The sequence below is a fragment of the Thamnophis sirtalis genome, unplaced genomic scaffold (assembly GCF_051295495.1).
Source record: "Thamnophis sirtalis isolate CommonGarterSnake01/CBP01778 unplaced genomic scaffold, rThaSir2_p1.2 scaffold_10, whole genome shotgun sequence".
NCBI lineage: Eukaryota > Metazoa > Chordata > Lepidosauria > Squamata > Natricidae > Thamnophis > Thamnophis sirtalis.
The window spans coordinates 2,688,266-2,710,413 of record NW_028261390.1 but is presented as its reverse complement, the minus strand read 5'-3'; the positions used below and the strand labels follow the sequence as shown (position 1 = coordinate 2,710,413).

Here is a 22,148-nt window from a genome sequence, read left to right as displayed (position 1 = left end):
GGCCCTGCCCTATTTTGGACAGATGGCAATCCAGTCTCTTTTTGAAAGCCTCCAGGGCTGAAGCTCCCACAACTTCCGAAGGCCAGCCATTCTACTGAATTACAGAGTTGGAAGGGACCTTGGAGGTCATCTAGTCCAACCCCATGCCCAAGCAGGAGACCCTACACCATTTCTGACAGATGGCAGTCCAGTCTCTTCTTGGAAGCTTCCAGGGATAAGGCTCCCACAATCTCGGAGGTTAAAATCTTTTCCGTTCAGGATAAGAATCCGTCCCCTTCGATAAGATCCTGCTTGTTTCTGCCTTTCTGCAGATGCTTCCCCTGTTGAGTTTCAGACTTCTGGAATTAGGCCTTCTGATACATGCAGTCTGCAGTGCCACTGGCATTTCATAAATCCATCTCCCCCACCCCACCCCCCAAAAAAGAGATTTTGTCACAGTTTTTTTGGGCGTTCAGCCTGTGGTTTTATTGACTGAGGATACCAGATTTACAGTTGTAATTCTTTTTTTTCTTCTATATTTGGAACTTTTAAAACCTCTTTCTTCTTCCAAATGCTTCGCAACAGGCAGTTTTTCACTTTTCAAATTACGACAAACAGAGGGAGAGAGAGGGGGGAGAATAAAGCTTTGGGGAATTGGGTGTCACTTGAAACCACGAGACAAATGGAACCTCATCAGTCATGGATTAAAACCCATTAAACCCATTACGGTCTCAGAACCAGGCCCTAAACAGGAAAAAAAAGACAATAAAATGACCTGTATGGTGACTGGTAGGCTGATAGCTAGCGTGTGCCGGTTAATAGATAGATAGATGATAGATAGATAGATAGATAGATAGATAGATAGATAGATAGGATAGATAGATAGAATAGATAGATAGATAGATAGATAAGATAGAAAGATAGATAGATGATAGAAAGATAGATAGATAGATAGATAGAAAGAAAGATAGATAGATGATAGATAGATGATAGATTGATAGATTGATAGATAGATAGATAGATAGATAGATTGATAGACAGACAGACATGTATGTATGTATGTATGTATGTATGTATGTATGTATATATGTATGTATGTATGTTTCAGCCTAACTCTGGAATTAGCAATTTCAACCAAACTTGGTACACCGATGACTTACTCTTTTGAAACAAATATTGTGTGGGTAAGACACCCCTAAAACCCCTCAGGATGTGTGTCCTGTTAAGATACAGCCTGTTGTGCCTTAAAATGGCTTCTACTGTTCTGCCATAAAATGGCTTTTACTGTACAGTGCTGTGGAGTTGCCATGGTAACAGCTTCACAGTCCTCCACAAGGGGGCTCCCTCTGGTGAGGGGGAAAAATCCAACGTGAGAAATTACGTTTGGTCCGGACATTTCCCCCCCCTATAATTAAATACTCGGACAACAGCAGGTTATCGGCTATTGTAAATAAATAAAAAACGGTATAACTAACGCAGAAAGAGGAGATTTAAAAATGACTGTTGAGAAAAAACCATAAACAGACACCTACTAATAATAAAACGAATCTGAAGGCTTGTCATTGTATAACTTAACTGCACAGCTGCTAGGAGCAAAACTGTTCCTTTTTTAAAAAAGGCATTTATAATTAAAAAAAGATACTTCGGCTTTATTTTCATACGATTATTACAGTAGTCCTCGACTTACGACCACAACTGAGCCCGAAACTTACGTTGGTAAGTGACAAATTTGTTAAGAGGGTTCTGTTGCATTGTACGACTTTTTCCTGCCACATTTGCTAAGCGAATCAATGCAGTGGCTTAATTAGTTATAGCGTTGTTAAATGAGTCGGGTTTCCTGAGTTTGCTTCTCAGAAGATCGCAAAAGGTTTGAATGACCCCCCCGGGGACACTGCGACCGTCATAAGCGTGAGCCAGTTGTCAAGCATCCAAATGTAAATCACATGACCACGAGGAGGAGGAAGAGGAGGCAGTGGTCAAATGTGTGCAGAACGGTCATAAGTCACCTTTTTCGGTGCCCTTGGAGCAGTCGCTAAACGAACGGTTGTTAAGTCGAGGACTGTCCGTATTGAAATTCTCTTTTAGATCTGTTTCCCCAACTGTGGCTGCTTTAAGGCAAGTGGGTCAGGGTTCCAAATAGCGTCCAAAAGTAAATCAGAGTCCGAGGCAAAATATTGCTCAAAGTTCCCATTGATGAAGAGAGCCATGTTGGCACACCTGGGAAAACCCGAATCTGAAAGCTTCCCGGTCCCCGTCCCCCCAGTTGAAAGTTCAAGATCTTGCCCCCACACCCACAAGTCCATCCCATGGTCCAATCTCCCACTGCCATGCTGGCAGCTTCCACCCATCCAGTTCCAGTCAGGTGCAGCTGTGCAGAGACAAAGGATGACCTTGGCTTTGTAGAAAGAATGTTGTTATGGCTACCTATCATCTCACTCCGTACAATCCCATTTTCCCACCATAGAAAATGCATAGTAGAAGAATAGAAAGTGTGGCAGGCCAAAGATCCAAAATAAAAAATGGCTGCAGGCCTCAGAAGTGGACTTCAACTCCCAGAATTCCCCTAGCCAGCCATGCTGCTTTAATCAGGGTTTCTTAGGTGTGCATGTAATCCTTGACTTATAACAATTTATTTAGTGACTGTTCAAACTTACAACGGTACTTCAAAAAGGGAGGTGTCTGTTTTTCACAGTTACGGTTATTGTAGCATCCCCGTGCTCCTGGGATCAAAATTCAGGCAACTGACTCGTATTTATGACGGTTGCAGTGTCCCGGAAGAACCGGGGGTGGGTGGGGGTCACGTGATCCCATTTTGTGACCTTCTGACAAGTCAAAGCCAATAGGGAAGCCAGATTCACTTAGCAACTGTGCGACTTAAGTTAACAACTGCAGTGATTCCCTTAACAGCTGTCACAAGAATGGTCATAAAGTGGGGGCAAGACTCGCTTAACGCCTAACACCTGTGTTACTAACTCAACAACTGCAGTGAATCGCTGGCATCTAAAGCTGTCCGTTCCTTGGCTGCTTTAAGCCAGAGGGACTTCAACTCCCATAATCCCCCAGGTTCACTGAATCACTGCAAGGTGGCTGAGGGATTATGGGAGTTGTGGTCCACCAGGCTTAAAGGTTCAGAAAAAGAGCTTTAAGATGCCAGTTTCAAGAACTAAAATATTCCCATCCTGCGCACAGAGGCCTCCTGCCTTCTCTTGTTCCCCTCCTTTTCCTGAATGTCCGGTGACTTTCGAACATGTTGGGTGGGACGGGGACCCCCCCATATTAACACCCTGTTTTTTTTCCCTTCCCAGCAATTGCTCCGAGAGATGCAACAGATGGCCAGCCGTCCCTTTGCTTCCATCAACGTCGCCTTGGAAACGGACGAAGCGCCCCCTGATCTCATCGGAGGCAGCATTAAGGTGAGAGGTTTCCCCCCCCCCGCTTTCCTCTCCCCCCCTCTCCCCCCCCCCCCCCCGGCCCTTCTTCCCCTTCATATTTTAGAGATGGCAAATCTGGAGTCCATCCGTATTTAGAAATTTCACCCGCAAACCGAAGTGTCGGCATCCGCGTGCCGAATCCATCGTGCCTGGGTTTTGATCTGCTTTCCTTCCTCCGGGCTGCTCATTTGCATCTCTGCGAAGGGATGCTGTTGAATTTTTATTTTATTTTTTAAAAGAAGAAAATCCGATTTTTCTTCCTTTTGTTCTTTTTCTCTCTCTCGAGAAGCTCGGTTTCATACCTTGTAATTAAGGACCACGCAATTTAATAACGAGGGCATGAACAATAGCAATAGTAATAGCAATAGCAATAGCAATAGTAGTAGACTTATATACCGCTTCATAGGCCTTTCAGGCCTCTCTAAGCGGTTTACAGAGTCAGCATATCGCCCCCAACAACAATCCAGGTCCTCATTTTACCCACCTCGGAAGGATGGAAGGCTGAGTCAACCCTGAGCCGGTGAGATTTGAACCGCTGAACTGCTGATCTAGCAGTCAGCTGAAGTAGCCTGCAGTGCTGCATTTAACCACTGCGCCACCTCGGCTCTTGAACCCCTTGGATGCTGCACGAAGGAGGCCGCACTTGGGGTGCAGGTCATCCCCCGACTGACAAAAGTCCATTTAGTGACCGTTCAAACTAACAACAGAATCGGGGGTGGGGGAAGAAAAGGGACTCGTGGGCCGTTTTCCAGACTTACAACCGATGCGGCTTCCCCCTGGTTTATGTGATTGGAATTCAGACCCTTGGCAACTGACTCGTACTTATGACCGTTGCTGTACCCCCCCCCCCCAAGGCCATGGGATCAACTTTTGCGACCTCCTGCCAATCGATGGGAAAGCCAGGTTCACTTAACAACCGTCACTAACTTAACAAACTGCGGCAGATCTTAAACGCTACCAAGGTTGGAAAATCCGGCTCTCCTATCCGTCTACAGGAGGTTGGACCCTATGGGGGCTGGTCTGACATGCTGGCCATCCACCACCACCTCCTCCTCCTCCTCCCTTCTTCCCTTCTGGGGAATCCCTTGACAAGCTGTTCTCCTCTTCCTCCTGTTCATTCCCCCTCCCCACATTCCTGGATCGGGGGGGGGGAGGAGTGTTGAGAGATGTGAGATGCCAGGCATATGTTCATAATTAAATATGGAAGCAGGCCGCCATTGTTCTGCATACCAAACGGGCCCGGGGATTTCGTTAGCGCTATCTGCTTTGAAATGCATCCTCTTCCCTGTCTGTTTGCGGCCTCTTTTGATGGAAGCCGAAGTGACACGGCCGCAGGGAGCCGGCGCGCGGTTTGTCGATGGCGCCGCGGTTTGGGGGAAAAAAAACACACACACCAAACGATGCTCGCTCGCTTACCTGCCCCACCGCCTCTTATATTATATATTCTTAAGTTCTTTCCTCGGCTTCCTTGACGGGCCGTCTATTCCCCCCGCAGGTAATCAAGGCAGCCAACGTTGCAAGCCTCGTGCCGCTGGGCCACTGTGGCATCGTTTGCATTTCTTAACATGTTCTGCGGTGGGGAGCGATGCCCCGAGATCTCTTTGGTGTAGCTACCAAAGCCTGCTGTGTCTTCTTTTTTTTTCCATCCACAATTTAGTTCCAAGTAGGGAGGAAGAACGGACGGGAGGATCGCTCAGTGAAAATCAGATGGGCCTCGACTGGAAACCATCTGTTCGCTGACCGTTCGGCGGTGCAAAAGGGGACTTAACGACCATTTCTCATTCTTACGACTGTTGCAGCGTCCCCTTCAGAAGGGGTGTTCAGCCGGTTCGTACCGGTTCGCCCGAACCACTTGCGGAAATCGCAGGTGGGACCGCCTCCCCCCCCCCCGGCTTTATGTCGTCCAATTTAGGCAGGTTTTTGAGGCCAGGCGCAATGCGCAGCAAGGCCCGCGCGAGGGCAAAGCACATGCGCTGCAAACTGGTGGTAACAAAATGTGACACCTACCCCTGATTCCCCTTGGTCATGTGATCAAAAGTTGCCTTTGGCAACTGCCTCATACTTACGACGGTATCCTGGGCAGAGGTGAAATTCGGTTTTTTTTTTTACTACTGGTTCTGTGGGCGTGTCTTGGAGGGCGCGCCGTGGCTTGGTGGGCGTGGCAGGGGAAGGATACCGCAAAATCCCCATTCCCTCCCCACTCTGGGGCCAACCAGAGGTGGAATTTGCCAGTTCTCCGAACTACTCAAAATTTCCGCTACCGGTTCTCTAGAATCTGTCAGAATCTGCTGGATTTCACCCCTGCTTCAAGGTCCCTTCCAACTTTTTCCTTCCTTCCTTCCTTCCTTCCTTCCTTCCTTCCTTCCTTCCTTCCTTCCTTCCTTCCTTCCTTCCTTCCTTCCTTCCTTCCTTCCTCCCTCCCTCCCTCCCTCCCTCCCTTCCTTCCTTCCTCCCTTCCCTCCCTCCCTCCTTCCTTCCTTCCTCCCTCCCTCCCTCCCTCCCTTCCTCCCTTCCCTCCCTCCCTCCCTCCCTCCTTCCTTCCTTCCTTCCTTCCTTCTTTCCTACCTGGCCAGGCCTGCCTGCCTGCCTGCCTGAAATGGTATTGGGTTCTCCTGCTTGAGCAGAGGGTTGAACTAGAAGACCTTCAAGGCGGTGATGAAATTCAATTTTTTTTACTACCGGTCTTGGTGGGTGTGGCATGTCTTGGTGGGCGTGGCAGGGAAAGGATACCGCAAAATCCCCATTCCCTCCTCACTCTGGGTCCAGCCAGGGGTAGAATTTGCCGGGCTTCTCCAAACTACTCAAAATTTCCATCCAGCAGGTTCTCCAGAACCTGCTGGATTTCACCCCTGATCCTGGGGTACAGGCATGGCATCCTCTTATCTTCACTACCAGATCGTAACCTCTACATACCAGGACCAATGACTATCCGAATTTCTTCTTGAAAAGCCTCCAGTTATGGGGCATTCATAACTTCTGGTGGCAGGCTGTTCCACTGGCTAATTGTCCCTCACTGTCAGGAAATCCCTCCTTAATTCCAGGTTGCCACATTAGTTTCCATCCATTCTTTAGTTGTCCTGCCTTCGGATGCTTTGGGGAATAATTTGACCCCCTCTCCTTTGGGGGCAGCCCCTCAAATACTGGAATGCCGCTCTCACGGCACCCCCAATTCTAACAAAACCCAGAGAAAGTAGCAATAGTAGCAATAGCAATAGCAGTTAGACTTATATACCGCTTCATAGGGCTTTCAGCCCCCTCTAAGCGGTTTACAGAGTCAGCATATCGTCCCCAACAACAATCCGGGTCCTCATTTTACCCACCTCGGAAGGATGGAAGGCTGAGTCAACCCTGAGCCGGTGAGATTTGAACAGCCGAACTGCAGAACTGCAGTCAGCTGAAGTAGCCTGCAGTGCTGCATTTAACCACTGCGCCACCTCGGCTCAAAGCGTGGTTGCCTCTTGAAAAAGCACCTTTGGGGGTACATCCTGCTTTTCTTTATGAATGAATTCATGACTTTGGTGACTCATTTGGAACCACTTTCTCCCCAAATGCAAAACTGATGGACGGGCTACACTCCCCCCCACCCCCCCGGATAACCTGGACAGTGAAATGACCATCTGCTCTTCTTCTTAGTGATGTTTTGAAGCCCTCGTTTCTTGCAGCCTTGATGAATTCTTAAGTTGCGTTGTCAGCTGGAATCCGGAGAGAGACGGAAGTCATTCCCAAAGCAACCCTTTGCTTCCTCTTCTTCGAAGTTTGCGGTCTGGGCAAAATAATCCAGGATTTAAATAAGACCTTGTTATATTCCAGATATAATAATAAATTATTATTTATTTAATACATTTATTATTAAAATCATCATCATCATAATAAACTTCAGACGGCAGGGAGGCGGTGGCTCAGTGGCTAAGGCGCTGAGCTTGTCGATCAGAAAGGTTGGCGGTTCAGCGATTCGAATCCCTAGCGCCGCGTAACGGAGTGAGCTCCCGTGACTTGTCCCAGCTTCTGCCATCCTAACAGTTCGAAAGCACGTAAAAAAATGCAAGTAGAAAAATAGGAACCACCTTTGGTGGGAAGGGAACAGCGTTCTGTGTGCCTTTGGCATTGAGTCATGCCGGCCACATGACCACGGAGACGTCTTCGGACAGCGCTGGCTCTTCGGCTTTGAAATGGAGATGAGCAGCGCCCCCTAGAGTCGGGAACGACCAGCACAGATGTGCGAGGGGAACCTTTATTTCAGATCCAGCATTAGGGGTGGGTGTGACATGATGGCAGTCTTCCAATCTTCGAGGGGCCTTCTGGAGTTTTTTGGGATTTCCATCGCCGCAGATTTTCAAGAAGAGATTGGACAACCGTTTATTTGAAATGGTAAAGGGTTTCCCGCCTGAGCAGGGGGTTGGACTAGAAGACCTCCAAGGTCCTTTCCAACTCTCTTATTCTATCTTCTGTAACGGTTCATTAGAGAAGGATTTAGGGGTGATAGGATAGCAAGAGTTCCAACATTTGAGGGGCTTCCCCAAAGAAGAGGGAGTCAAGCTATTCTCCAAAGCACCTGAGGGCAGGACAAGAAGCAATGGGTGGAAACTAATCAAGGAGAGAAGCAACTTAGAACTAAGGAGGAATTTCTTGACACTGAGAAGAATTAACAGTGGAAGATCCCACCAGTGGAATTCCCACCAGAAATTGTGGGTGCTCCATCACTGAAGGTTTTTAAAGAGAGATTAGACAATTCCTTGTCAGAAATGGCATAGGGTCTCCTGCTTGAGGAAAGGGGGGTGGGTTTGGACTAGAAGACCTCCAAGGTCCCTTCCAACCTCATTATTCCATGTTCTTGAATACCTCTTCTTCCCCCTGTGTTCTCCAAAGCTCCTGAAGGCAGAATATGAAGCAATGGATGGAAACGAATCAAGGAGCAATGCACTCTAGAATTAAGGAGAAATTTCCTGACATCGAGGACAATCAATCAGTGGAACAGCCTGCCACTAGAAGATGTGGCTGCTCCATCACTGGAGGCTTTTAAGAAGAGATTGGACAACAGCCTGCCTGAAATGGCACAGGGTCTCCTGCTTGAGCAGGGGTTGGACTAGAAGACCTCCAACGTCCCGTCTGACTCCGTCATTCTGTTAACTGTTATTTCGATCTGCCAGAAATCCGTCTCCTGAACAAGACCGAAGGTTAAGGGATTCCAAAATCTGAAAATGTCAGGCCTGTCCCAGCTTGGGCACTAAGCAAAGAAAGACCCTCGACTCCCATTTGCGATGAAAGCTACAAATAACCCAGGGGCAAAAATTCCCTTAACAACCGTCACGGTTAGCCATTGCGGTCGTACGCCGAGGACTGCCTGTACGCAAGAAAGCCGGTGCGCACAGAGCAATGTGAGGCTGGCTGGTGCGCCTTGTGCGCGGCTGACTTTGCAAGGCTTAGCAAGAAATACGCGGCATTTGGAACATCCGGAGTTGAAAATTGTGCTGGGAGTTGAGGAAAAGCAAAAGAGATTAGCGCTGTTAAAAGTCCAGTGTATTTTACAGCGCAGGGCAATCTCTCGGCAGCCGCAGAAGGAGATAAACCTTTTTCTGTTGAACGAATTACTTTCCGGGTAGCATCCGAAGACGTAGATTTGGGATGTGCTTTCTAAATAATTTTTTTTTTAAACAAAAAACCACATATCAACCCACAGTGTCTGGCACCAGCAAGGGAAACATGGGGGTGGGGGGGTGGGGGAGAAATGAAAGACGTTTTAGCTCTTATTACCATATTTTTTGGAGTATAAGACACACTGGAGTATAAGACGCAGCAAGGTTTTGAAGAGGAAAATAAAAAAAGTGTTTGCAGTCTGCAATCCTCCCAAAAACGGGGAAGGATACTGCAAAATCCCCATTCCCTCCCCACTCCAGGGGAAGGATACTGCAAAATCCCCATCCCCAATCCATCATACCTCCCAAAACCAATTAACGACAGGTATAGGTCATCCTCGACTTACAACAGTTCACTTAGTGGCCATTCAAATTTACAATGGCACTGAAAAAAGTGACGTATGGCCGTTTTTCACGCTTACGACCACTACAGCATCCCTGTGGTCAGGTGATCAAAAATTCAGACATTTGGCAACTGACTCATATTTATGACGGTCGCAGTGTCCCGGGTCATGTGATCCCCTTTTTCGACCTTCCGGCAAGCAAAGTCCATGGGGGGGAAGCTGGATTCACTTAACAACCGCGCTCCTTAAGTTGTTAACTGCAGGGATTCACTTACAATGGTGGCAAGAACGATTGTAAAACGGGGCAAAACCTGCTTAACCGACGTCTCGCTTAACAACAGAAATTTGGGGCTGAATTCAGGGGTGAAATCCAGCAGAGTCCTGACAGGTTCTAGAGAACCAGTCGCGGAAATTGTGAGTAGTTTTGGAAAACTGGCACATGCCACCTCTGGCTGGACCCAGAGTTGGGAGGGAATGGGGATTTTGCAGTATCCTTCCCCTGCCACGCCCACCAAGCCACACCCACCAAGCCACGCCCACCGAACTAGCAGTTTAAAAAAAAGAATTTCACCACTGGCTCAATTGTCGTCATAAACCGAGGACGGCCTGCAACCGAGGTACCACTGCCAACTCAGGAAGCCAGCAAGGGCTTAACGTGAGTCCTTTCCAACTTGTGCTGACCGAACCGTTCGCTGATTCTACTGTTGCTAGACAAAAAAATATCAATCGAAATATCTCAAGGAAGAAGATCAGAAGCCTCAAACGCACAAGGCCTCATTGCTTGACCTTCTCGCTTTCTCTCTCCTGCCTCCTTCTATTTCCCTGGGAGTTAGATGATCCCTTTGATTGAAAATATCTTTTGGGGGGGTGGGGAGAGAAATCGCGTGAACGGCAGGGAGGCTTAGCGTCCGTTGAAAACGGCCTCGATAAAAATCTCCCGTCCTAACCCTCAATAATCCTTCATTAAAGCAAAATTGGCAGCCAAACACTGCGGCGGGTTGAAGGAATGATGGACATCGAAAGCTCAGTATATCCACATGGTCTTCTGAATCATGGAATCCTAGGGCTGGAAGGGACCTCAGAGATCCTCTAGTCCCGTGATGGTAAACCTATGGCATGCGTGCCAGAGGTGGCAAGCAGAGCCATTTGTCGGCTGTGACCAGGGGGACCTTTGCCCAGGTTCGCCTGGTGCACCAATTGCGACCCTACCTGGATCGGGAGGCCCTTCAGTCAGTCACTCACGCCCTTGTGACCTCAAGACTAGATTACTGTAATGTGCTCTACATGGGGCTGCCCTTGAAGAGTGTTCGAAGACTCCAATTAGTCCAGAATGCAGCCGCGCGAGCGATTGTGGGTGCACCCAGGTACACCCACATTACACCTATCCTCCGCGAGCTGCACTGGCTATCCATTAGTCTCCGGACCCGCTTCAAGGTGCTGGTTGTTACTTATAAAGCCCTACATGGCATCAGACCTGGGTACCTGAGAGACCGCCTCCTGCCGATCACCTCCCATAGACCGATTAGATCTCACAGGTTAGGTCTCCTCCGGATCCCATCTGCCAGCCAATGTTGGCTGGCGACTCCCCGGGGGAGAGCCTTCTCTGTTGCAGCTCCAGCCCTTTGGAACGATCTCCCTGTGGAGATCCGGACCCTTACTACCCTCTCGGCCTCCCGCAAAGCCACCAAGTCGTGGCTGCTCCAGCAGGCCGGGGGGCTTGTGAAATATCCAGCCCCATGGTAACTGTGAATGTTGTGTATTTTAAAGTGTTGTCTTTGTCTATTTATCCCCCTTCCCTTGTCTATTGTAAGCCGCCCGGAGTCCTTCGGGAGTGGGCGGCATACAAGACCAATAAACTCAACTCAACTCAACTCTGTCTGTGGGGCTGCACGCCATCGCCAGCTGCTCTTCTGGTTTCCGGAGCACACATGCGTGCCGGCCAGTTGGTCTTCCCAGGTGCCGGAGCACCAGAAAAACGGCCAAAGAAAAGAGCCTGAAAAATGGTCTGAAAAAGATTTGAAAACAGCCCGAAAAATGCCTAAAAACAGGCATGTGCGTGCCAGTCAGTTGGTCTTTGGGTTTCTGGTCCTCCAGACCGTGTGCCTGCACATACACTATGGGCCCTCGATGCCATAAAGTTTTGCCATCCATGCTCTGGTCCAGCAGCTAAGGGAGCTGCAAGGTATGTTTAGCCCAATGAAGACAAGCTCTCGGCTGCATCAACAGAGGGAAAGAATCAAGATCCCGTGAAGTCTTAATACCACTTTATAATCCCTTGGTGAGGCCACACTTGGAATATTTGCATCCAGTTTTGGTCCCCAGGATGTAGAAAAGATGCGGAGACTCTGGAAAGAGTGCAGAGAAGAGCAACGAAGAGGATTAGGGGACTGGAGGCTAAAACGTACGAAGAACGGTTGCAGGAACTTGGGATGTCTAGTTTAATGAAAAGAAGGACATGATAGCATCTTCCAGTATTTGAGGGGCTGTCGCAGAGGGTTATTCAATCCGCTTTATAGCTTCATCTACACTTAAAAGAAATTGCATTGTTTCATCTCCATAGGACAGCTCCTAAAATGCAAGGGAACGCCTGGATGTGCTGTGACTGTCAAGATACACCAGTGGTTATGTGCACCATAAACTACTGCTAAGGGAACTAGCTATGGTTAGCCCAGTGTTTCTCAACCTTGGTCACTTGAAGATGTCTGGACTTCAACTCCCAGAATTCCCCAGCCAGCGAATGCCACAAAGAAGAGGGAGTCAAGCTCAGCCACAAAGAAGAGGGAGTCAAGCTATCCTCCAAGGCACCTGAGGGCAGAACAAGAAGCAATGGGTGGAAACTAATCAAGGAGAGAAGCAACTTAGAACTAAGGAGAAATTTCCCGACAGTGAGAACAATTAATCAGTGGAACAGCCTGCCACCAGAAGTTCTGAATGCTCCAACACTGGAAGTTTCAAAGAAGAGATTGGAAAACCATTTGTCTGAAAGTGACTCTCAAGAGACTCTTCGCCAAGGATTTTCTGGCAGCTCTCCAAGTCTGACAAGGTCGGTGGTTGTAAATTCACCCTTGAAAGGCTGTTTGCTGGACGCAAACGAGAGGGATTCACAGGAGCTTCATAAAAAGGGAGTTTTGTTGGGAGAAGGAGCCTGCTGGGTGATTTGATGAAGCCTAGGTCAGAACCACTCCCTTCTTCCTTTTTGGAAAATAAAAATGCATCCCTGCCAGAGAAAACAGCTCTCTGGGTATTTCGGAACCGGCCCTGCAAGAAACAGACAATTTATAACTGGGGGGGGGGGGGGAATACCCAGCCCTGCATCCATTAGTCCTCGTAATTGAGTTCCAGCACAAAACACTCCGCGTGTTTTATTTTTTTTTCCTCCTCCCCGACTTCTCCCTTTGTAAGAAAAGAATTATTTTGAATTTTAGCGACTCCGCGGGGAGGAAGACACCGCCAGTTTAAAAAAAAAACCCCACCACTCTCCCTATTGTAATGTGGTAAACTACTACTGTTGCAGCTAATTCATCTGGTTCTTCCATTTTGTACCGGAGACACGTAAAAGCATTTTTTCCCTGTCTTGTTTATTCGGCATTTGTTAATGCAACAATAACAACAACTGTGGTCCTTCTGGGCTTTTTGCTAGCATCTCTAGATGGGAGTGTTGGCTATGGAAGAGGGTGCCATTGAGACCCCCCCAGAAGAAATATAAGCCATCTCTGCCTTATTTTAAAGCAACGTAGAAGTGGCTCGAAGAGACGAGAGATAGAAAACAGCCACCCACACAAAAAAACATGGCTTCTGTCTGTCTGTCCGTCCCTCGAAAGGAGAATATTTGCAGCTCAGGGTCAAAATGAAGGGACGTTTCATGACCCAACTGGGTTACATCATGAGTGCTAGAAGGGGAGGAGGAGGAGGAGGACTGTGGGGTCCTTGGTGCTCTCTGAGCTTCATGACGTTTCATGACCCAACTAGTTAACTTCATCAGTAGTAGAAAGGAGTGGTTGTAGAGGGAGAAGGAGGCGGAGGGAGGGAGGAAGAGGAAGGAGGCAGCTGTGCTCTCTGAGCTTGGTGGCATTCTTGCAGGCGTTTCAGGACCCAACTAGGGAACATCATCAGTGCTAACAGGGAGTTGGGTTTGCAGGGAGGAGGAGGAGGAGGAGGAGGAGGAGGAGGAGGAGGAGGAGGAGGAGGAGGAGGAGGAGGAGGAGGAGGAGGAGGAGGAGGGGAAATAGAAAGAAAAGAGGTGGGGGAGGCGGAAAAGGAGGAGAAGGAGGACTGTGGTGCTCTCTGAGCTTGGTGGTTTTCTGGCAGACGTTTCATGACCCAACTAGGGAACATCATCAGTGCTAACAGGGAGTTGGGTTTGCAGGGAGGAGGAGGAGGAGGAGGAGGAGGAGGAGAAATAGAAAGAAAAGAGGTGGGGGAGGCGGAAAAGGAGGAGGAAGACTGTGGTGCTCTCTGAGCTTGGTTGTTTTCTGGCAGGCGTTTCAGGGCCCAGCTAGGTAACACAATCCATGCCAGAAGGGAGTGGGGTTCGCAGAGAGGAGGCGGAGGAGGAAGAAGAAGGGGACAGCTGTGGGGTCCTTGGTGCTCCTCCTCACCTGCTTCTCTCTCTTCGTCCCCCTGGCCTTCCTGGAGATTTGGAGAAGAGGGTCGTTGTGTTCCTTCGACTCCAAGCATGCCGGCCTTTTTAATAGACACTGAAGCATATCACCCTATTATTTTCCCCCCATTTAATTACATGCCCCATTAAAGGGAACTGCTGATCTTTCACAATGAAATATTGCTGGGGAAACGTGGCGTCTCCCTCCGTCCTCTTTCCGCCATGGGGTCTTGCATAAAAGTCCCCCGTGGCGCAAATTAAAAAAGGCCTCGGCACTGGCACAAAAGGGGAGGGGGAGCAGTGGTTGGGCTGGCCGTTCAGATCCTCAGAGACCAGACTGAGCTCCGTGCGGATAAGGAGCTTGGGAGAATGGACTTTTTAAAAAAAAAAATTAAGGCCTGGATTAAGGTCCTTGGTGCTCTCTGAGCCTGGTGGTTTCCTTGCAGACGTTGGCACGGAGTCAGCTGGGAGAACGGCCCTGGGGATACCCGGTCTCATATTGGGCCTGGTGGAAGGGACTATGGATGAAGTCTCTTTCTCCCCTCCTCTCCTATAACTCTCCTTTCACTTCCCTGCTCTCTTCCTTTTATTTTTTCTTCCTCCTCCTTTAATCTGTCCTTTCAGCAATCTCCCTTCTCTTCCCTTTTCCCTTTCTCTGTTTCTTTTCTTTCCTTTTCCCTTTTTCCCTTTCTCCTTTCCTTTTCCCCTTTCCTTTTCCCCTTTCCCTTTCCTTTCCCCTTTCTCCTTCCCTTCTCTCTTCCTTTTGTTTTTTCTTCCTCCTTTAATCTATCCTTTCAGCCATCTCCCTTCTCTTCCCTTTTCCCTTTCTCCATTTCTTTCCTTTCCTTTTTTCCCTTTCTCCTTTCCTTTTCCCTTTCCTTTCCTTCCCTTTCCCCTTTCTCCTTCCCTTCTCTCTTCCTTTTATTTTTTCTTCCTCCTCCTTTAATCTTTCCTTTCAGCCATCTCCCTTTTCCCTTTCTCCGTTTCCCTTTTTTCCTTTCCTTTTCCCTTTCTCCTTCCCTTCCCACTTTCTCCTTCCCTTTTCGCTTTTCCCTTTCTCCTTCCCTTCCCTTTTTCTTTTTCCCTTTCTCCCTCCCTTCCCTTCTCTCTTCCTTTTATTTTCTCTTCCTTCTCCTTTAATCTGTCCTTTCAGCCATTTTTCTTCCCTTCTTCAGACACTTACATCCCTTCCTCCTCTCCTTTCTCTTCCTTTCCTTTCCTTTCTTCTCCTTTCTCTTCCTTTTCTCTCTTTCCCGCCTCCTCCTTTTCTTTTCTTCCTCCTCCTTTTCACCTTTCCTTTCCCCCGCCTTCTTCTCCTCCCAGGTCAGTGTGGCTTCCCCTCATCCTCCCCTTGCCAACTGCTCACCCGCTCTCCTCTGTTCCTCTTGCAGATGGTGCCCAAGCCCATCGCCCTGGAGCCCTGTTTCGGCAACAAAGCGGCAGTCCTTTCAGTATTCGTGAGGTTGCCGAGGGGCCTTGGCGGGATCCCTCCACCCGGGCAGTCAGGTAAGTACTCCTGGTTCCCCTTGCAGCCGTGGGCCCCTCCCCTTCCTCAAGATCCCTTGGGACGTCACTCATGATACAATAATACAATACAACAGCAGAGTTGGAAGGGACCTTGGAGGTCTTCTAGTCCAACCCCCTGCCTAGCCAGGAAACCCTATACCAGTGAGGGCGAATCTTTTGTGGCTCGTGTGCCAAAAGCAGTGGGAGCGCAGGGGGGTCGTGCCACACCCACAATGCTATGCTCATGACCCCAGTGCGCATGCATGCATGACCAGCGCTCCCCCCCCCATTTTTGATGTGCTTTTTTTCGCCCTCCCCAGGCTTCAGAGGCTTTGTAGGAGCCTGGGGAGGGTGAAAACAGCCCCCTGGAGGCCCTCCGGAGCCTTCAGGAGGTTCCCTGAAGCCTCTGGAGAGCGAAAAATCGGCCCATTGGGCAAACCAGAAGTTCGGGAATGGACTTCCGGTTTGCTCGTAGGGCCGGTTTTAGGCCTCTGGAGCCTTCAGGGGGCTTCCGAAGGCTTCCCTGAAGGCTCCGGAGGGTAAAAAAATGACCCTACAAGCAAACTGGAAGTGATCCAGTTAAGAAGATCCAGTTAAGAAGGTCAGGGAGTCGTCGACGTATGACCACAGCTGAGCCTGTAATTTCTGTCGAGCTTTGCTGTGCTGGGGGATTCTGGGAGTTGAAGTCCACAGGTAGCCACTGTTGTGAAACACTGTTCGGGAGTCCGTAGCTCAGGGGTGTCAAACTGGATTTCTTTGGGGGCCAGATCAGCATTGTAGGGGGGGAGGGGGAGAGACGGGACGGACAGCAGATGGGACAGATGCCTCCTGCAGTACCCTGCCAGCCAAAACAGGGCATAGGGGGAGGGGCCTGCTCACTTCAGGACTGGCCCATCTTCCTCCCCAATCTCCCCACTGTCCGAATCTGCTGCCAGCTCCACTGGCGGGCCACAGCATGCATTGAGTTTGACACCCCTGGCATAGCTGGTCAGCAACCTTCTCTGTGTGTGTCTGTATGTTCTTCTCCGCCCAGGTCTCGCAGTTGCCAGCGCGTTGGTGGACATTTCACAACAGATGCCCATCACCTACAAAGACAAGTCGGGAGTGGTACGAAATAGGAAACAGCAGCCTCCAGCCCAGCCTGGGACCTGTATTTGATGCATGGACATCAGAACTGCCTCTTTTAAACCCAAGGTTGGCCCTCGGAGAAAGGACCTCTTGTTTTTTTTTGTTTTTTTGGTTTCGAAAGGCCCCCTGGGTGCAGAGGAGGCCTCAAAGCACTTGAGAGAACATCCAGACTTCCTTCTTGGCGTCGGCGCTGCCGCCTCGGTTGGCTCCGTTCGGCTCCCGCTCCGTCCTAAGATCCACCCAATCCCGCGAACGCCGGGTGGCTCCATCGTTTTCCGGTTGCTCCCCTTCGTCGGTTGTAGACCTCCCGTGGCATGTCCTTCCGCTGACTTCTCCACCCACAAAGGTTGGCATCAACCAGGAAGAAGCCTAAAAAAAAATGAACGGTTTATGGAACTCAACTTTTCCCCTCCGGGTTGCGTCAGAAAGAGCGTAGCAGCCAACGCCGGTCAGTTCTCTGCCCTCGGCCGCTACAAGATTTCAGACGAAGCTGTCTTAACGTCTCGGAAAACCCAAGGTCTCTATTTATTTCTTCTAAGAACAGGCCTTGGCCTTGCATCAATGTGGTAGCGTTATTTTTCTCCAAGTCAAAGTATTAAAATTCGGGGCGCAGCAGCCCAAATGTACGGTCGAACTCTTACCCCTTGTTTCCCTTTAAAAAACGAGAAAAAAAAATACTATTTCCGGAGGGTATTTTTTGTCCCCCGATGTGGGCTTGTGTAGCGACGGACACCTTCACCCATGTCCGACGGGGTTTTAAAAAGATCTAGGAAAAGCATGGGATTAACGCCGTGAGGTTTTGCACACGCCCCGTGTTCTTTTTTTTTTTTAACTTGGCTAACTGTAATCGGGGGAGAAGCGCAGCGACGGATGGACGAGAGACAGACGGTAACGCCGGAGCAGAGCCGGGTGGGTGGAAGGGGCAGAACGGCTTGTATGTTCTGACCATGGCAGCCAACGCGGTGACTTTCCCCCCTCTTTGGCAGCTGCTATCTCTTTCTCTTCGGTTGTTCGGCTTCCTTGCCCAGGTTCAGCTTGAAATAGCTCCTGGGGGCTCTGAAGACCCCTGAGTCATCCCCTCACACGCACACGACCCCACCCCACACACACAATGCACCCAGAACAACTGGCTTACGTAGAGCAGGCCCAGGGTAATGAGCCAGAGGAAGGACCCACAGGTGGGGCTCTTGACTGGCACCTCAAGAAAAATAATGCAGGCGCTATTATTCCCCAGGGATCCCTTGGGATAATCCTTGGATATGGGTCGTTACTAGAAAACCTGTTGAAAACTATCTCCCTTTCTTTTCCATCAAGGCGGCCTCCGGGCCTACTGGAGACCGAGATCGCTCCATTAATTATTTGTCAGCAACTTTACAAGTTGCAAGTCCCGGAGCAGGAAATGCTGGTTTGTTTTGGATGCTGGCTTAGCAGTAGTTGAAAGCATCAAATCACTGAAAGGGGGTGGCACCGGTTTTTTCTTGCTGGCGCCCTACCTCAAGGGGGTGGTGTGTTTGGAAGAGAGCAGCCAAGCTTCCAAAATGGAATGGGAGACACTGCCCCAGCTTGTCCCGCCCCACCAGTGTGGCGTTTCCCTCCACTCCAGAGCAGCCGCCGGTGCTACACCGACCGAAGACAGGTGTGCAAATCCGACAGGCAGCGATGAGCAAACATCGGTGTCGCTATTGCCACAACGTCCTGTTTGTGCCAAGCTCTCCACCTCTCTTTCTCCCTTTCTCTCTCTCTCTCTCCCTCTCTCGCCATGCATGCACGCAAACACGCACACCGTGAGAACCGGTTCTCGCGCTCCGTTGCATACCGTGACAGTCTGCCGCGGGAGCCGTGTCGAGCGAGATGGTATCAAAAAACTGAGGGATGGGGCGAAATTGCTCGGCCGCAGCCAATCTTACGGGCTCGAGGTGAAGCCCCTTCCCCAAACGTAGCAGTGTATAATAGAAGTTTTTTTTAAAAAAAATAATAATAATAGGAAATTTGGGTGAGGGGAGGGGGCACTAAAAGATTTTCAGGCTGTTTCACCGGAACCAAATTGTTCCCGTTTCTTGACCCGCCATGGACTTCCTCAATTTGGGTCAACGAGCCAGGAAAGTACGGCAGTTTTGCATATTGCTGAATCTGTATGCACGGGAGTCCTGCAGAACTGGAACCAATGTATAATTAAAAAGCATCTCTTCGTCGCCCACCTCCCTTTTCTCTCTCTCTCCCCTAAAGCGCTGAATCCAATGCATTGTCCCCACCAAGCCGACGTCTACTGAGTGGGAATCGGGTCTTGAATGGCTGAGCGCTTGATAACGAACCCAGGGTGGTCCCAATTCCGCCCGCTCTCCCAGGAGGAGCCGGTTTGCCGCTTCCTGGCCCACTGGTCGGTCCAGGAGCTCCAATCCTTTTCAAGGAGAGACGATCCAAATGCCTCTTACCCCGGGCCGTGATTATTTTTACTTGCGCCTTTGAGGGGGTGAGAGAAATCATCGGGTTTCTTTCCTCCTCCTCCTCGGATTTGGGCTGGCGGAAAAAACAAAATTCAGCCTTGAGCAGAAATGATTTTTAGACACGCCCAAAGTGCTACTCTTCTCTTCTTTTTTTTACCCCTGGTTCGCCGCGCACCGACAATGTAACCAGGCGCCTTCCACACACACAGCCGGTTCGGATTTGATACCACGATATATATAATGGGTATGTGTGTGTATATATATATATATATATATATATACACACACATATATATATATATATACCCAGAACTGGAAACAGGGCAAATTCAACCTTACTCATCCGTGGACCTCGTGTCTGTTCAGTCCTGAGCAGAACAATCTTGGTGGGGAGCAATCTTGGTGGTATCTGACCCAGGGACCATTTAAAGCAGGGGTCTCCTGGCTGAGGAACTCTGGGAGTTGAAGTCCACAAGTCTTCAAAATTGCCAAGGTTGGAGACCCCTGCTTTAAACTCAATTGACCCCCGAAGCTTAGCCGAAGCTTAAATTGCCAGCTTAGTTGGAAAAAAGCCACTGGAGCCATCCTGTCGAGTCAGCACCCCCGATCCCAACTTGCAAACACTTTCCTTGGTTTAAAAGAAGAATATATATATATGAATGCGAAACTGCGGGCGTAATGTCATGGTGGCGGAACATGCGGCTTCTTAAGTGTACATCCCGCACACCGCACACAAACTGCTCGACTAGGTTTTCTTCTAGGTTCGAAAAATCGCACTGGGCCGCCACAGTGCGCAGGGCTTCCAAAAATTGACTGATCGTCTCCCCCGGCTTCTGTACCCGCCTCCTGAATGCGAAACTGCGGGCAATTTTGGATGGCGTTGGGGCATAGTGCCCCTTTAATTTGGCCATCAAGTTGTCCCAGCCCAATATATATATATATATATATATATATATATATATATATATATATATATATATATATATATATATATATATATATATTGGGCTGGGACAACTTGATGGCCAAATTAAAGGGGCACTATATTAAAGGGGCACACATACCCTGGGCACCTCCTTCCCCAAGGTTTTTCGTTGCAAAGGTTGGCGGTGTTTTGGGGCAACACCGCCGCTACGAAAGGTTTGTGCAAGTTTTTGTTGCCAGAAACAAATGCTTTTAAGCGTTTCGTTGCAGATGCCAAAGTAGCGTTATGCTCAGTGGGCTGTTTTTCTCTAATATATATATATATATATATATATATATATATATATATATATATATATATATATATATATATATATATATATATATATATATATATATATATATATATATATATATATATATATTAGAGAAAAACAGCCCACTGAGCATAACGCTACTTTGGCATCTGCAACGAAACGCTTAAAAGCATTTGTTTCTGGCAACAAAAACTTGCACAAACCTTTCGTAGCGGCGGTGTTGCCCCAAAACACCGCCAACCTTTGCAACGAAAAACCTTGGGGAAGGAGGTGCCCAGGGTATGTGTGTGTGTGTGTGTGTGTGTGTGTGTGTGTGTGTGTGTGTGTTTAACCTCCCTCCAAAAATGGGGAAAGAAGCTGGGTGCGCCGAAGGAGGGAGATGCCTGTCTAACCATTTGCCCAGCTTACACCAAGCGAAAAGCTGAAGAGCTTTTAAGCTGTCATCTTATTTAAGCACCAAATCATCGGCGCAGTGAAAAACAGAAAAGGCGTATTCCTTTTTTTTTTTTTTTTAAACCCGGGGGTGGCCGGGGATATCTTGTCAGTTTGCACCAGTGGTGGGTTTCAGCCAGTACGGACATACTGGTAGTACTTGGGAGCAACGGACCACCGTACCGGTACGACGGCTCATTTGACCTACCTGCCTACCCACCTTCCACACCTGTTTTTAAAGCCACCGGGCCAATTGCGTGCAGAGCATGCAGTGCCTGGGCGACCTCCGAGGAGCAGCTGGGTGTCACAGGGACGGTGGAGTGCACAGTGCACGCCCGGCGCGTGCACGAACAGACCACGAGCAGCGTCCCGGTAGCGACGGTAGGAGCAACCCGCCACTGGTTTGCATCCCGCCTAACCCTCCCCAATTCACACATCAGCCAGCCCCGCTTCTTCCTCCTCCGTCCGTTGGGTCATCTTGAGTCGGAAAGGGTGCCAGGGAGCGAGTTCGAGAGAGTCTGGCCAAAGCTGTGTTTTGTTTTTGGTTTTTTTTTTGCAGAAAGTCTTTTGTTTAAAAACCTCCAAGATTGCCATCCTGGGCCTCTTAAACGTCCCCGTCTTCTCTTCCGTTTCTCATAATTGCACATTTCTGGCAAGTTGATGGAGCCCTGCGGGCAATTATCCGGCAATATCCTCCCTCGTTTTGGGGTTAGGAGTCGGGCTCGCCGGAGAGGGGTAATGCCGATAATGCTTGCACATCTGGCTCCAGAAGGGGTGCAAACTCCCCCCCCCCCGTGCCTGTCAATTCCCTTTTTCTTCCTCTTGAATCTTCGTCACGAACTACGTCCCTCGTTCAGCGTGGCGAATGGCAAAAGCCTCCGGGAACGACAGACTGTAAAATGCCTCTTGACAGGTGTGATCTCTGCCTCCCAGCTCCAAAGAGACACACAGACACGCATTCACACACCCCCTCGCCCCGTACTCTCTCAGGAATAGATTCAACTTGATTGCCAAGGTGCTTTTAACACGACTGTCACCAAAAGAGCTTGGATAAAAGGAACTCGGCTGGAAAGGATGCATTCCTTGAGCGACGGGCGTGAAAAAGAGAGCCAAGGCATGGTTAGGATGGGTTTTCGTATTTGCTGTGATGCCAAAGGGGGTCTCTAGCAACTGCCTGGCCCAGTGATGGCAAACCTTTTCAGCAACGAGTGCTCAAATTGAATCGTGCATGCATGTTCTGGGGCCCCGGAAACCGGAAAACCAGCTGGCCGGGGTATGTGTGTGTGACTGTTTTTTCAGGCTATTTTGTGGACCCTTTTGGGGCCATTTTTGAGCCTTTTGGGGGTGATTTTCAGGCCTTTTGGGGGGGCTGACCAAAAAACGCCCTGAAAATGGCCCGAAAAACAGCCT

At 49.2% G+C, this 22,148-nt stretch overlaps 1 protein-coding gene across 1 annotated transcript in view; it reads left to right on the top strand.

The window, feature by feature from the left end:
* Positions 1 to 18,818, top strand: part of ATRN (attractin) — a 39,895-nt gene extending 21,077 nt beyond the window's left edge. Inside the window, exons 2-4 of the mRNA XM_087723870.1 lie at positions 3,285 to 3,392; positions 15,379 to 15,493; positions 16,527 to 18,818. Of these exons, the coding sequence (XP_087579996.1) occupies positions 3,285 to 3,392; positions 15,379 to 15,493; positions 16,527 to 16,651 (348 nt within the window). The 3' untranslated portion in view covers positions 16,652 to 18,818. The remainder of the gene's footprint in view (positions 1 to 3,284; positions 3,393 to 15,378; positions 15,494 to 16,526) is intronic.
* Positions 18,819 to 22,148: the final 3,330 nt, after the last annotated feature.